This window comes from Dipodomys merriami, unplaced genomic scaffold (assembly GCF_024711535.1).
Source record: "Dipodomys merriami isolate MVZ:Mamm:240054 unplaced genomic scaffold, mDipMer1.0.p SCAF_33, whole genome shotgun sequence".
Taxonomy (NCBI): domain Eukaryota; kingdom Metazoa; phylum Chordata; class Mammalia; order Rodentia; family Heteromyidae; genus Dipodomys; species Dipodomys merriami.
This window is the reverse complement of record NW_027204826.1, coordinates 5,671,236-5,686,018: the sequence shown is the minus strand read 5'-3', so window position 1 is coordinate 5,686,018 and position 14,783 is coordinate 5,671,236. Positions and strand designations below refer to the sequence as shown.

The 14,783-nt window shown below is 50.6% G+C and overlaps 2 protein-coding genes across 8 annotated transcripts in view; both read left to right on the top strand.

The window, feature by feature from the left end:
* Paqr5 (progestin and adipoQ receptor family member 5) overlaps positions 1-8,108 on the top strand; it is a 34,326-nt gene extending 26,218 nt beyond the window's left edge. For all 3 annotated transcript variants that reach the window (XM_070043012.1, XM_070043013.1, XM_070043011.1), the window contains 3 exons: positions 3,650-3,746; positions 4,566-4,707; positions 6,056-8,108. In XM_070043012.1, the coding sequence (XP_069899113.1) occupies positions 3,650-3,746; positions 4,566-4,707; positions 6,056-6,297 (481 nt within the window). In that variant the 3' untranslated portion in view covers positions 6,298-8,108. The remainder of the gene's footprint in view (positions 1-3,649; positions 3,747-4,565; positions 4,708-6,055) is intronic.
* A 2,594-nt stretch (positions 8,109-10,702) lies between these two features.
* Kif23 (kinesin family member 23) overlaps positions 10,703-14,783 on the top strand; it is a 28,935-nt gene continuing 24,854 nt past the window's right edge. For all 5 annotated transcript variants that reach the window (XM_070043010.1, XM_070043008.1, XM_070043007.1 and 2 more), the window contains exons 1-3: positions 10,703-10,848; positions 12,573-12,642; positions 13,847-13,975. In XM_070043010.1, the coding sequence (XP_069899111.1) occupies positions 10,838-10,848; positions 12,573-12,642; positions 13,847-13,975 (210 nt within the window). In that variant the 5' untranslated portion in view covers positions 10,703-10,837. The remainder of the gene's footprint in view (positions 10,849-12,572; positions 12,643-13,846; positions 13,976-14,783) is intronic.

Sequence of the window (14,783 nt, the reverse complement as noted above, 5' to 3'; positions counted from 1 at the left end):
TATCAATTACCTACCTACCCAATCACTCCATCCATCATCCATACACACACACACACACACACACACACACACACACACACACACACACACACACACACACACACACACACACACACACACACACACACACACACACACACACACACCCAACATTCCTCACAGGTCTACCAGGCTCCAGGTACCAAATGAAGGGTGGGAATTAAAAGAGTGAATTGCTACCCTGGCCCTCAGATTCCAGAGCCCTTTCCTAGAGGGTGTGGCAGGACATAAGTGCAAGCAGGTGATGCCAATGCAGAACAACTCCTGCTTAGACTCACAGGGACCTGGGAAGTGGTCTCAGGAGAAGATAGGGAGATGTAGGCATCCACTGTAGTGGCCTCCTGGGTGGAGTGAGCAGTCTGGACAAGGGTGACCATGCCTGTATATGAGATGCTCTCAAAGAGCCAGGAGCTGCTAGAAAATGTGTAAGGCAGCAGGAGAGCAGCCCAAGGGTTGACTGGGGTGTTGGAGTATCCTGTAGTCCTCTAAGTACCACCCTTTGCTCATGAAAAACAGTAATCTCCCTCTCCTCATCCCTACCACTAGAAGAGAATTCCCTGGGCTTGACTTCTGCCCTGTCCATGCTCCACACTGAGGAAGGGGTTGTTCCATGCTGTGACTTGAGAGGGGAGTCCAGAAGAGCTCATATCCTCTCTTGTGTGGTGGGTGACCCTGGCCTTGGCCTCTGTGTCCGTCGTCCTGAAGCCCAGCAAGGCATCCTCGCTCCCTTAGCCATGCTGTCTCCACATTGCCTGTCAGCATGTGCCATCTGTCTGGCACCTGGGTTGCTGAGTGAAACATCCTGGTCATTGCTGTCAGGAGAAAGATTGACCTTCATCCAGGTAGAGAGTGGACTTCCTGAGAGAGTCATGTCAGAGGGCGAAAAGGGTCCCAGCTGGCACAGTGTGGGCTGGGGGCTGGCACTGGAGGAGAGGCTCAGTGATGTGGTTCCTAAATACTGGATTTGGGGGAGCCTGAGCCACCTGGGCCTTGGGCTGGCATGTGGAAATGCAAGGTCACTGCCCCACACAATCACAAAACAACACACACATGCACATTCGTGCGTGCACATGCATACACACATACACCTGCACTCATACAGTGCACACCTGTGCACTTCTAGTAAGAATTCCCTTTCCAAGTGGCCTGTAGTTTCTGTCAATAGATCCAGAACCCCCTTTCTAATCTGTCCAGCTTGTTGCAGATTTACCGAAGTGACTCGCTGTTAAGGGGGCTTCTCTCCAAGTCCAGCTTTCCTCACTCTGGTTCTGGCAGAGAGCTCCTAGCTCCCTGTCACCTTGCTGGGCCTTTACACACAGCCCGGCCTGTTGCTCCGCCCTGGCCCCTGGCTCCTGGACTCTCTGGCTGTGGCGACATCTTGTGGCTGGATGCTGAAGTGGGTCCTGGTTGTGGCAGCCTCGTTAATGTCTCTTCTGCCTTTTTTGCCTCTGTTGGCTGTTTTGCCTCTGTTGCTGTCTCTCTCCTGTTCTGCTTTTCTCTCCTTTCCTCCCCCATGTAGACTCGGCTTTGCAGCTGGGAAGGCTGGTCTCTTTTCCCCTGGGGAAGCACTTTTTCAGGCTGGGCGACATGTTGTATGCATTGCAGAAAGCCTGTGCTTTGGAAGATGGCCCTCGCTGGCCAGAGCCAGGTCTCTTCGTGTGCAAGCAGCCACCAGGACAGCACATATAAGAGTGAGCTTCTGTCCCTGGAAATGGCAGGTGGTGTCTGTGCATGGGGGCTGCTGCAGGTGGCTGCATCCATCAGCTAGACCAGGAGAGTGGAGGCAGAGAGCATGGAGGCAGGTCCTGGGGCAGAGGCAAGGCCATCCCTTCCTGCTCCTACCTAGCTGTGAGGTGCGAATGGGCTGCTCCACATGTACTGTCTTCAAAGCTGTCCTGTTAGCTGGGCTTCAACCAGTGTCAAACTCCTGGGCCTTGTGTCATCAAAGCCACCACCTGGCAAGGAAGGACAGCCACTGGGCTTCACGGCTGAGGATGCTGAAGTGACCTATCCAGGCCTATTGGGTGTGAGGGGAAAGGCAGAGGCGGGATCCAAACACATGTTTTCCTCCCTGTAAAATCCAGAACCACACTGCCTTGCCTGTGTCTGGCTGGATGGTTTAATCAAGGCTGTGGGAGGGACAGGTGGAGGACCTGCAACTCCTCCCTTGAGCCTTGCTCTGCCTGTACACACACCCTGTCCATTTGTCCTGACAGATGGAGAGGGAAGAAGCAGCAGCTGTGTTCACCCCAGAGCCCATAGCAGCCCCACTTCCACAGCAGCCTCCTCTTTACAGCAGCGTCTGTTCCCCAGCTGCCTCCCGTTCTGGTTACCAGGTCTTCCCACAGGCTGGCTTTCCCTGGTGACTGGGCAAAGCACCCTAGTTTGGATACTGGCCCTCAAACCTATGTCTGGTCTGTGTTTGGGGGTCTTTGAACCTGACCAGACCTGACTTCTGCCCTTCAGGAAGTTCTCCATCTGTCCAGCTGTGAGTCTTGGCCAGCTCCCTTGCTGAGGGTTGTAGACCAAGGCAGGTGCACAGTTAGGTGCCTGTCCCAGCGACTTGAGCAACCTGGCCAGGACAGGATCCTGAGCTGGAGCAGCAGATGGGGTTTGCAGGAGAGAGGGCTGGCTTGGGCCAGATGTGGTGGTACAAGGCTGTAATCCCAGCACTTAGGAAGTAGAGGCAAGAAGATCTTGAAGTTGAGGCCAGCATGGAGTATGTAGTGAGACCAGTCAGGAAGCAAAGAAGGAAGGAAAGAGAGTACAACCTGCCTCAAGCTGGGCCTCTGGCGTGCTGAGGGTGGAGCCAGCCCTGCGTACTGCACCACTGATGTGGGTGCTGTCCCTGACACATGGGGTAGCATCTGGCAGTTCCACTAGGCGTGTGAGGCCTTCCTTGAGCCTGGACCTCCATTCAGAACGGTAGCATCTTTGTGGGGCGTCTCCTGGTCCATCTGTGTCCTCCTGGTGTTCACTTTGCCATCCATGCTACTTGGCTCCCATGCCCTCAGCTGCTGCCCTCCTCTAGCCCAGCGGGGTACCACAGTGCCCTGTGCTGAAGTCCCTGCCTCTCTTTGCCAGGCTTCTCAGTGCTGGCTCCCTGTGCCCCTGAGTGGGAGGTAGATGGGGAAGTAAGAGGAAAGGCCCCAGCTTTCCTTGTTTCCCCAGCTGGCATCTCTGTGTGGACATGATGGTTAGTTGGTCCCCATCTCTGGGGAGTATGCTCCCTGGGGTCCATACTCCCCCCAGCCCCCTGTTCCCATGATTACTGTATCTCAAAAGCTCCTTGCAAGGGCTCAGGCACTTGGTCCTTGCAATTTCTGCCCAGCATGCATCCCCCTGAATTAGTCTGGGCAATGTTTCTTCTCCTGGCGCCAGGACCTGGTTCTCCAGGCATCAAGAGTCTGGCCATTTCCCCAGGGCAGGGGAGTGGAAGAGGCAGGCTGGGCAGGCTGCTGGCCATGGGAGATTGTGGGAAAGTGCTTGTCCTCTGTTGTTCCCAGCGTGTGCATGTACACAGATGTGTATATGTATATATGTGCGTGTGCATGTGCATGCACATATAACTTCCTGCAACTTACCTCACTTCTGTTTCTCTCACTTACAGGTTCCTTGAGATCCAGAAACCCCGGCTCTGCAAGCTACTTCGCATCCTGGCCTTTGCATTTCCCTATACCTGGGACTCCCTCCCCATCCTCTACCGGGTAAGGACAAGGACAGGGCTTGGAGGATGGTGCTGGGCACATAGGGGTCAGGCCCAGGTGCTGCCTGATGGCACCAGCAAGGTGGTTAGAGACAGGGTGGACTCAGAAGCCCCGGAAGGGAGAACACTCAGCGGGCTGGGCAGGGTGGGCAGCATGGAGCTCCATGGTATGCTCTGGAGACAGATCCCTAGTGCACACTGCTCATTATTGGGCCAGGACAGTCACACCCCCCCCCCCCCAGGGCTGTGAGAACTGCCTGGAGTGACAAGGTCACATTGTGCAGCATCAATCCACCAACCCACATGTTGCACTGAAGAAGATGTGAAGGAAAGTCATGAAAGATAGGTGGGGGCCTGTGGCAGTGGCTCACACCTGTAATCCTAGCTACACAGGAGGTTGAGATCTGAGATCTGAGAGCTGTGTGTGTGTGTGTGTGTGTGTGTGTGTGTGTGTGTGTGTGTGTGTGTGTGTGTGTGTGTGTGTGTGTGTGTGTGTGTGTGTGTGTGTGTGTGTGTGTGTACCAGTACTGGGGCTTGAGCTCAGGGCTTAGGTGCTGTCCCTTAGCTTTTTTGCTCAAGCTGGTGCTCTACCACTTAAAACACAGCTCTACTTCTGGCTTTTTGCTGGTTAATTGGAGATGAGTCTCACAGGTTTTCCTGCCTGGCTCTGAGCAAACTCCCACTCCAGGCCTCAGACCTGTGGTAGAGTTGGTATCCATGTACCGAGCTGGGGGGTGGGGGTATGCATACTGAGAAAGGAGGGGCTTGGTGAAGCCTGCCCTTTTCTCAACACTTCTGTTTCCTTCCCCCCACTCCACAGCTCTTCCTGTTCCCGGGGGAGAGTGCCCAAAATGAAGCTGTCTTGTACCACCAGAAGCACATGCTCATGACTCTCCTGGCCTCTTTCTTCTATTCTGCACACCTGCCAGAGCGCCTGGCCCCAGGTCGCTTTGACTACATTGGTGAGGCGGGGTGGTAGGGTGTATGTGGGTGGTTCCTGGTGGGGGAGAGGGCTCCTGGTGGGGGAGGGGCTGGCTGGTGGCTGGTGGTGGCAGGGTGGCCAGGAAGAGCAGGCAGAGGCTCTCCTGAGGACTTCTCCCCTGGCATGTGAGGACAGGGTATGTTGGCAGAGGCCAGGAGGTACTCCTAGTGCACCTAGGGGAGGAGGGAGAGCCAGGGGAAGAGAGAGCCAGTGGGGGAGCCAGGGGGCCATGCACTCCGGAGCACTCTGATGCGCTCCCTAGGTTAGAACCCCAATCATTGTTATTTAAAGGCTATCTTCTTGGTCACATTCTGACAAATTGGGAGTAGGACTTCAGCAAGCATGGCCCTGTGGCTTTCGCCTAGAATCCTTGCTTCTTAGGAGGTTGAGAATGGGAAGACCATGGTTCAAGGCCAGCAGGGGCAGCAAAGTCAGAGAATCCCTTCCACCCTAAACTCAGGTCATGGGCCTATGATCTTAGCACTTACAGGAAGCTTAAAGCAGGGGAGGGAATCACTGCTAAAGTGTACACCTGGGCAGGAAGTGAGACCCTCTCTCAAAATAGCCAGTGAAAAAGCAGGACTAGAGGTATAGCTCTGTGGTAGAATACCCATTTAGTAAGCACAAGGCACTGAGTTCAAACTCCTGTATTACAAAGAATATAGGAATTTTGCAGAGATATAGTATGGCCCGTAATGTGGAAGGCTTCTTTATCCTACATCTGGTTATCACCCAATATGATCTCTCAGCCTGGGATCTTGGGCTTTTCTCACAGCCACAAAACCCTCACGTCCCTGCTTGCTCCCAACCCCTCTGTGGACGAAGAGTGAGCTGGGTCCAACATGTCACGTGATATAATGACCATGTCACGTGACACATTGAACATGTCAGTGTAGATAGAAGAGTCAAGAGTCATGTAATATCTGAAAACGAATACTTCGAGTGTTAAGTGTAATGTAAATGTTTAGTAACTAGATACTTTTCATTGCTTGTTTAATTGGCAGTTTGTTAAATGAGTCTCTTCCCTCTATGGCTTTGCCTGTTCTGAGCATTTTGTTTGAGCTGTACTGGGGCTTGAACTCATGATTTTCGCTAAGCTTCCCCCCCTGCACCCCCCTCGCTCAAGCCTGGCACACCTCCAGTTCTAGCTCTTTCTTTCTTTTTTTTCTGGTTAATTGGAGATGAGTCTCATGGATTTGTCTGTCTGGGCTAGTTTTGAACCATGATGCTTAGATCTCAGCCTCTTGAGTAGCTAGGATTACAGGCGTGTACTCGGTTCCTTTCTTTTTGGATGGTGACCTCCAAGGCCTTCTCTGTCTTTGACGCAGGGCACAGTCACCAGCTGTTTCACGTGTGTGCAATCCTGGCCACACACATGCAGATGGAAGCCATCCTGCTGGACAAGAACCTAAGGAAGGAGTGGCTCCTGGCTTCCTCCAGGCCTCTCTCCTTCCCACAGATAGCTGGAGCTCTGCTTCTGTGTGTCATCTTCTGCCTCAGCAACATAATTTATTTCTCAGCTGCTCTGTATCGGAATCCCGAGCCAGAATTACATACAAAAGAAACATGATTCAGCCGTACGCTGTCTATGGCATGCACTACAGTGAACTGGCAACACCCCAGCCACCAAAAACTGTGCCTTACAATGGCAAAAATGTGGTCCTTGTGATTGATGCCTTGGTAGTTGTTTTTTTTTCCAGTTGTGGGGCTTCAACTCTGGGCCTGGATGCTGTCCCTGAGCTCTTCAGCTCAAGGCAAGCACGCTACTACTTGAGCCAGAGCGCCACTTCTGGTTTTCTGGTGGTTAATTGGAGATAAAAGTCCCACGGACTTACCTGCCTGGGCTGGCTTTGAATTGCCATCCTCAGATCTCAACCTCCTGAGTAGCTAGGATTACAGGTATGAGCCACCAGCACCCGGCTGCCTTGGTAGTTTTGAAGTGGGTTTGTGCTAAGCAGGTGTTTAGGGGGAGAGATTTCTCTAGGTGTGCACTGATTCTGTAAATGTAATTTTAAAGGGGAACTGGGTTCAGGTTGTCTTGGACAGACAGATGTTACTATTTCAATAAGGGTTAAATTGATCTGAAACAGTTTAAGGGTGCTGTCATTGGGGGTTTTATACTACTCTTTAGAAGTAGAAATGGATGGCTGGGAATGTGGCTTAGTGGTAGAGTGCTTGCCCAGTATGCATGAAGCCCTGGCTTTGATTCCTCAGCACTAGATAAACAGAAAAGGCCAGAAGTAGTGCTATGGCTCAAGTGGTTAGAATGCTAGCCTTGAGCAAAAAGAAGCTCAGGGACAGTGCCCAAGCCCTGAGTTCAAGCCCCAGGACTGACCAAAAAAAAAAAAAAAAAAAGAGGGGCTGGGAAGGTGGCTCAGTGATAGAGCGCTTACCTTGCATGACTGAGGCTCTGGGTTGGATTCCTCAGCACCACAGAAGCAAAAAAGAAAAAAGCCAGAAGTGGCGCTGTGGCTCAAGTGGTAGAGCACTAGCCTTGAGCTGAAGAGCTGAGGGACAGCGCCCAGGCCCAGAGTTCAGGCCCCACGACCAGACTCCCCCCCCCCAAAAAAAAGAAATGAATGCAGCCAAGTTTCCCCCAAGAGCTTTCCTAGGAGCCTGGATTCTGCTTCAGGAGACTTGAGAAAGCACACGTGGGGGATCTCAAGCCTGGGGAAGGGGAAGTGCTGGGTACACATTCAGAATGATGGGCCTCCTGCCTAGGGAAGGGAAAGAGCAGGGCAGGCTTCCATTCACAGTTCACTCTGTCTTCAAAGTGCCCCTCCCGTATCATTATGGATTTTGAATTTCTAGTCAGATAGATAAATAGATAGATAGATAGATAGATAAGATAGCCAGGTGTCAACGGCACATTCCTGTAATCCTAGTTACTCAGGAGGCTGAGATCTGAGGATTGCAATTCAAAGCCAACCAGGGCAGGAAAGTCCATGAGACTCAATCTCCAATGAACCACCAAAAAGCTGGAAGTGGAGCTGTAGTTCAAGTGGTAGAGTGTCAACCTTGAGTGCAAAAGCCATCCAAGAATGTGAGGCCCAGAGTTCAAGTTCCAGTCTCACCAAAATGGTGGAAAGGGAAGAAAGGAAGGAAAGGAGGGAGGATGAAGAAAAAGGAGGAAGAAAAAAGGAGGCAGGGAGGGAGGAAGGAAGGAAGGAAAAGGGAAGGAAGGAAGGAGGGAACAAAGGAAGAACAGTGCTGCTACCACAACTTGACATCTTCCATCACAGGCTGGTTGATTGTCAGCCTGATTTCCTCACCCAGCCCTGGTGGCACACACCACTGCCACATGTCTGACGTATTCCTCTGGCGCCCACTAATGTCCACTTTTCCTCAACTGAGAGAAACAACAGCGAAGATTATTTATTATCCTGTGTTTGTCTTGTTTCACTTGTCACAAGGCCAACGCACTCCTGTACTGGTGGGAGACACCGGCCCATGCATTTTAGTGCTTGGCCAGTGGAAGATGGATATCCTTGGAGGAAGCAGGGATGCGGGACTGAACAAACCTGGAATGGTCTCTCTTGTGGGACCAGCTTTTGGGCTGGACAGACAGCAGTCGTGACAAATAAATTCAGCCACAGTAAGGGCCATGCGGGTGGCTGGCTGAGTCCATGGCAGCCTGGAGAGCTGACTTGGGAGAAGAGGCTGGATGGCTGGGAGAGAAGCCAGGCTGGTTGGTGTGGGAGGAAGGTGACAGTAAGCAACAAGGTCCTAAGGCCAGCAGGTGCTGGTCCCACTGGAGGATTAGGAATCCGGCCACTTGCTCCTGTGGTGTTTAGCCCTAGAAGACATAGAGATGATTCAACTGCTGAAGAATTCTGGAATTTTCCTGAAATTCCTTTCTGAATAATTGCAGAAGGGCTGCCCTGGATCCCTTTGTAACTGTGTGGGAAGCTTTAACTCAGTCATGTGTGCTTCCGGCAAGACAGTGGTCACTCTGTGGTCTCAAGTCAGCAGGTCTCTGCAAGTTTACTTTTGCTTCTTCCCAAGCACAGAACAGAAGGACCTCAAAAAATAATTTTCAGCTTAAAGTTTGCTCACATAACATTGCTGAAACTTGGTGGCACTTAACAGCCAAAGGCAGATGGGGGTGGGGGAAATATCAGAGGCCCCAGGTGATTATTTTTCTAAGACAAGAGCTCCACATATAGCCTAGGCTAGCCTCAAACTCGTGATCCCCCAATCTCAGAGTGGAATGCTACTCAGCAAAGAAAAGGAAGAGACATTCTGGAAAGACTGTAGGGTCAGAGCAGCAGTTGTCAAAGCCCGGAAGGAGGGAAGGTGACTGATAGGATCCACACAAGGACATAGTTTTTTATTTTTTCCATGCTAGAAATATTTGTGAGCTGGGTGCCGGTGGCTCACACAGTAATCCTAACTACTCAGGATGCTGAGATCTGAGACTGAGGATCCAGCCCTGGCAGGAAAGTCCATGAGAAAACCAGAAGTGGATTGCTAGCCTTGGGCAAAAAAAGCTCAGGGGCAGTGAGCAGGCCCTGAGTTCAAGTCCCACAACCACCACCAACAAATGTCATTTCAGTTCACAATAGAAAAGAACATGATTGAAAAAAAAGCATATATTTGTATTGAGACATATGAATATAAGAAGGTGTGTGACCCACTTGGAATATGGAATAAGGTTTTTTTGTTCCCACTAGGTGGGGTTCAAGTTTTATTATTTAGACCCCTGTGGTTTACTCCCACTAAAAAATCCAAACTAAAAGAAGGGTCCTGAAATCACCTCTATGGGTCAATAGTCCTCCAAATGAAATCTAGGAACTTCTGGAGTCTATGAATATTCTTCCAATTGTTCCATGTGCTGGGTCAAAATGCAAGACACACAACTGTGTCAGCCTTCCTTCCACTGAAACTTTCTTTTTTTTTTTAGCCAGTCCTGGGGCTTGAACTCAGGGCCTGAGCACTGTCCCTAAGCTTCTTTGGCTCAAGGCTAGCACTGTACCACATGAGCCATAGTGCCACTTTCAGCTTTTTCTGTTTATGTGGGCTTTATGCATGCTAGGCAAGCACTCTACTGCCAAGCCGCATTCCCAGCCCGTTGAAACATTTTTTATTGATTTGAGTCAAAAATTTACAATACCAGATTTTCTTTGGGGGGTGGGGTGGGGAGGATAAGGGAGTTATGAATAATCTGAAAGAATCCAATAAAACACCTCAAAAGTGTGTGTGTGTGTGTGTGTGTGTGTGTAAAGGCCAAACCTTTTCCAAGTTCTACTCCCTGCCAACGTGTCCCTTCCCCGAATCCCATCTCTAATTCTACAGGGAACTACAAATCTTTTGCCGCTTTGGGAGCACTTGGCCATTTTGCAATAGAGAAAAGTCATTATGCGTGGTGCTGGTGGCTGGCTCCCTAGTGAAAGTAATCCTAGCTACTCAGGAGGCTGAGCTCTGAGGATCCCTGTTCGAAACCAGCCTGGGCAGGAAAGTCCGGGAGACTCTCATCGCCAATAAACTACTCAGAGAAGTTGGAAGTGGTGCTTGAGCAAAAGAGCTCAGGGACATTGCCCAGGCCCTGAGTTCAAGCCCCACCACCACCACCGACAACAACAACAACAACAACAACAGTAACAACAGGAATGGGAGGGAAGGCGGGATCCTCTGGAGGCTGCCGGGGATTCTCAGGGGGGCGAGAAGTGATGAAACAGTCCAAGAACGTGCTCCAGAGCTATAACACGGCTTCCAGGGAGCGACTAGGGACGGATCGGAGCCCTCGGCGTCCCCGCCGGGATTCCAGGGCTTGGCTCCGCTGTCTCCCATCACTCGCGTCACTCGGGTTTCCGACATCTCCCGTTAGCCCCGCCCCCACGGTCGCCTAGGAGACCAGCGCCCTTTTCCGGGTCTGCTCGCGCCTCCTCCAAGGCCCCGCCCCTCCCCGAGGGCGGGCGCTGATTGGTCCGTTTGAATTGCGCCGGGCGGGCGCTCACCTGGGCTAGCAGCGTCGCCGCCGGGCTTTTCCGGAGCTCAGCGCCTCAGCCGTAGACCCGCATCCCGCGGCGTTGCGGTCCCTCGTCAGCCCTCCTGGCCCAGCCTGGCGTCCTGTCCCGCGTGTGCATTGGGCCCGCCTTGAGCCTGCTGCCATGAAGCCAGCGTGAGTACCGGGCGTCCGGCCGGCGGGGGGGGTCCCAGAGGGGGGCGGGGGTTCAGCGGGGGTGGGACCCCGGGCTGGCAGGGGTCAGGGGTCGCGGGAGGCCCCAGGCCGGCGGGGAGACTCGGGGGTCGCGGGGAGGGACAGGGGTTACGGAGGATCCCAGGCCGGTGAGGGATTCAGGAGACCCGAGGGGTCGCGGGGGACCCTAGGCTGGCAGGGGCCAGGGGTTACGGGGGCCCTCCTCAGGGGTCGCGGGGTCCTTTCCCACAGCCCCTCAGTCGGAACCTCGGCGCAGGTTCGAGCCCCGGCCGCGTCGTCCCCGCCGCCTGCCTCGGCCTTGCGGGCGGGGAAACGTGGCCCGAAGTCGGGGTCCCCGCGGTCGCCCGGGTCCCGCCTGGGGCCTCCCCGCCTCCTCCTCCTGCCTCCCGCTCTATTGGGGTGCAGGCCGGGGTCCGGTCCTCGGCCCTACCCAGGGTCGTCGCCTCCCGCCGGCTCCCCGCGTGCGGCCCCTCCTGGGCGCCCCGGCCCACGCCCACGCCCACGGCCTGGCCTACACTAATTCCGAGCCCTCCGCCCTCGTCTAAGATCGACTTCATTCTGCTGGCGATGCCACTGGCAACTGAGGTCAACGTCAAAATCCCTTTAGTTTTACAAGAAGAAAGCAAAAAAAAAAGGGCGAATTTACCCAAATCCACCCAGTATCTTACACCTAAGCTAATTGGCTTCTGTTTCCCCTAGGAATATATCGGGAGAATTATTTGAGTAATGTGCTGTCTAAGCCAATAATTGTACCCCATTTTTGTGTTACATGTTCACCCAACCTGTAGATAAATAGGAAAGGAAAATGGTGAAATAAGTCAGTGTCTTTTTCTGTTGCTTCTCTTTACAAGAGCAAGATACTGACAGTTTGGGCCCATATTTCCTTTGGGGTTGAACATTGGATGACCTCATACAATACACACAAAGCCATTAAATTTTAATTTAGTTATGTAGCCCTGGGGATGGGACCCAGACGTGCCTGCTGGGCAAGGGCTGTTGAAATGAACATCTGGCCTTTAGACAAATCTTGATGGAAGATGTCACTCACATGTATGTCTGCGTGCATGTCTGTAATTTATTGAGATTGATTGTCAGCCTACCTTGGTAAAGACTGAGACGCAATGTGTGTGCTCCTGTAGTTAGATCAGATTTGTCCTGACTATAAAATTGTTGCTCATGAAAATGTACAAGCTAAAGTGGCTTATGCCTGTAATCTTAGCTACTCTGGAGGCTGTGATCTGAGGATTGCAGTTCAAAGCCAGCCTGGGCAGGAAAGCCTGAAAGACTCTTACCTCCACCTAACTACCAAAATGCTGGAAGTAGTGGTGTGGCTCAATTGCTAGAGCTGCAGCTCAAGTGAAAAGACAAACAAGAGTCCTGAGGGCTCTGGGTTCAGGCTCCAGTAGGAAAAGAAAACAAAAAAACACGTACAAGCTATTTATAACCTAGGATTAATAAAATGACTGGGTACATTGAATACCAAAAGTATATTCTAAACCAAATTTTAATTACTTTTGGGTGCCATGTTCTTCTAACACAGTTTATTATTATTCATGTTGTTTATAGTGCAGTGATTTGGACTTGCTAAGGAGATATTTTGTAAGTCCTAAGAAGGTTGACTGTATAAATTATGTGAGGTTTTGCATGTTAGTGTTGAACTGGAATATTTTTTTATTTATGACCAGGCGAGCTAAAACACCCCGGAAACCTCTAGTGAAAAAAGGATCCCAAACTAACCTGAAAGACCCAGTTGGGGTAAGGTCTCCCTGGGGGTTTATCTTTCCTAAGTTCTTTTCTGTCTAAAGTATGTGCTTGATTTGTTTGTGTATGTATGTATGCACGGTGGTGCTGGGGTTTGAGCCCAGCCTCACACTTGCTAGATAGGTGCTCTCACCTAACCAGCCCTGCATGCTTGGAAGGGAAGAAAAAGAGATTGGAAGTAGATTTGAGTAGATTGGAAGAGATTGGAGTCTTCAGTACAGTTAGCTGGTTAAATTTCCTCAGTAAGTTATGAAAGACTGATGTTAGCTGGGAAATTTGGTTCCACTATAGGATTAATTAGTCCTGTAAAAGCTAATTTGATTGTGAAAACTGTAAACCTGTAACTGATTATAATCTGAGAGAGTAGATAGTCTAAAATCTTCAGCTGGGCTCATGTCTTTCTGAACAAGGAGAATGTTTGTTGAGCTATGCGTTCTCTTCCACCTGTGCATGGAGCTGAAAGGTGTTTCTCCAGGAGAGCACCCACTCCAGCTTTCATAAAGTCTGATATATGAGTGCAGTTTGGCTTATGCCTTCTCATAATTGCAAGTCCTTCACTAATCTCAGACTTGGGAACTTGCTTTCAAGTTGAAAGACGGCTGAGCTGATCCCCTTCCCTCTGCATGCTAGGGTGTGTCTTTAACACACCTGAGGTGTTCTGTGCTCTGTGAAATGGCAGATAGGAGGGTTGGTTTGTTTGGAGGAAGCATTGTAATTGCCACCCCTACCCCGCTGCACACAACAGTGGTTTCTGCTTAAGGAAGAAGTGGAGTCACCAGGTGCAATACACAGCTAGAAGGCTTTTCTCAAATCTCCACTCCCTTTATTACTTCTTTTATTTTAAGTGGTAGGTTCAGCCAACAGTTTCACAGTTGGCATCCAATACCAAAGAATGCTAACAGGTTTTATTTTATTTTTAAAGGATGACTTTATTATTTGTGCACAATAAAATAGTGAAGAGAAGCTTTGCCATTTGATGCTTTATGAAAATTGATTTTATGTTTATTCAGTGTTTTCCTTATCGCTAATGCCTTTGATAATTTTTGAGTGGCATTTTGCTGCTGGCAACTTGTTTCTATAACTCTGTTAAGTGGAAAAACTGAATGTTTATTGAATGAATGAATGAGTGAGTGATGGGCATCATAAGTATAGTCAGGCAAATGCCAGCCTTCCCCAAGTGCCTTTGTGGATTTTGCAGGTGTACTGTAGGGTGCGTCCACTGAGCTTTCCGGATCATGAGTGCTGCATAGAAGTAATCAACAACACCACCGTGCAGCTTCATACCCCTGAGGGCTACAGACTCATCAGAAGTGGAGACTACAAGGAGGTAAGTCATCCCTACTGGAACCAACTTGTCTCTACCCCATTGTGGGGTCCTCAATGGGTTTCCATGTGGAGCTTTGCAGCCAGTCTTCATTACCAAGGCTAGCCACCATGTCTGGGGCGGTGTTGGGTTCTGCCATGTGCGGATGCTCTTCTGGTGTGCTGGAGTTGGAAGTGGCTTTCTGGGCAGTTCTCACACTGAGTCTTTTTCAGAGCTGCTGTTAGAAGCAGTTTGATGTGGAATAATGTGATTATCTTGTGTGATTTCATACATGTGGATATTGGAATAACTTTTGATAGGAGGCATTATATATTAGCTTAGGAAGTGGGTTTTTTTTTCTTTTTTTGAGACAGGTTCTTGCTATGTAGCCCAAGCTGGCCTAAAATGCACTATATAGCTCAGGTTGGTCTCTCTGCCTCAGGCTCCCAACTGCGGGGATGCTAGGCTTTTGCTACCACACCCAGAACATGTTTTTGTATTTAGCAAAATATTGAGCAAACTGAATAAACAGTTGAGTTCAAACTGGGGACAGTGGCCCCATATTTGTAATCTTGCACGTGGGAGTCTAACTCAGGGAGTTTGTGAGTTTAAGGCCAGCCTGGATACATACTGAGAGACTGTCTCAACAAAAAGTGTGTGTGTGTGTGTGTGTGTGTGTGTGTGTGTGTGTATAGAATTCACTCAATGCAGTGTAATATATGTTACCCTAACCTATTGGTAGGATAAAGAGTTTAAGCAACGATTCATTAAGACAATGCCTTTATGGACCTTCACTGGGACTAGTAGACCTCATATCTAGTAATGTGAAAGT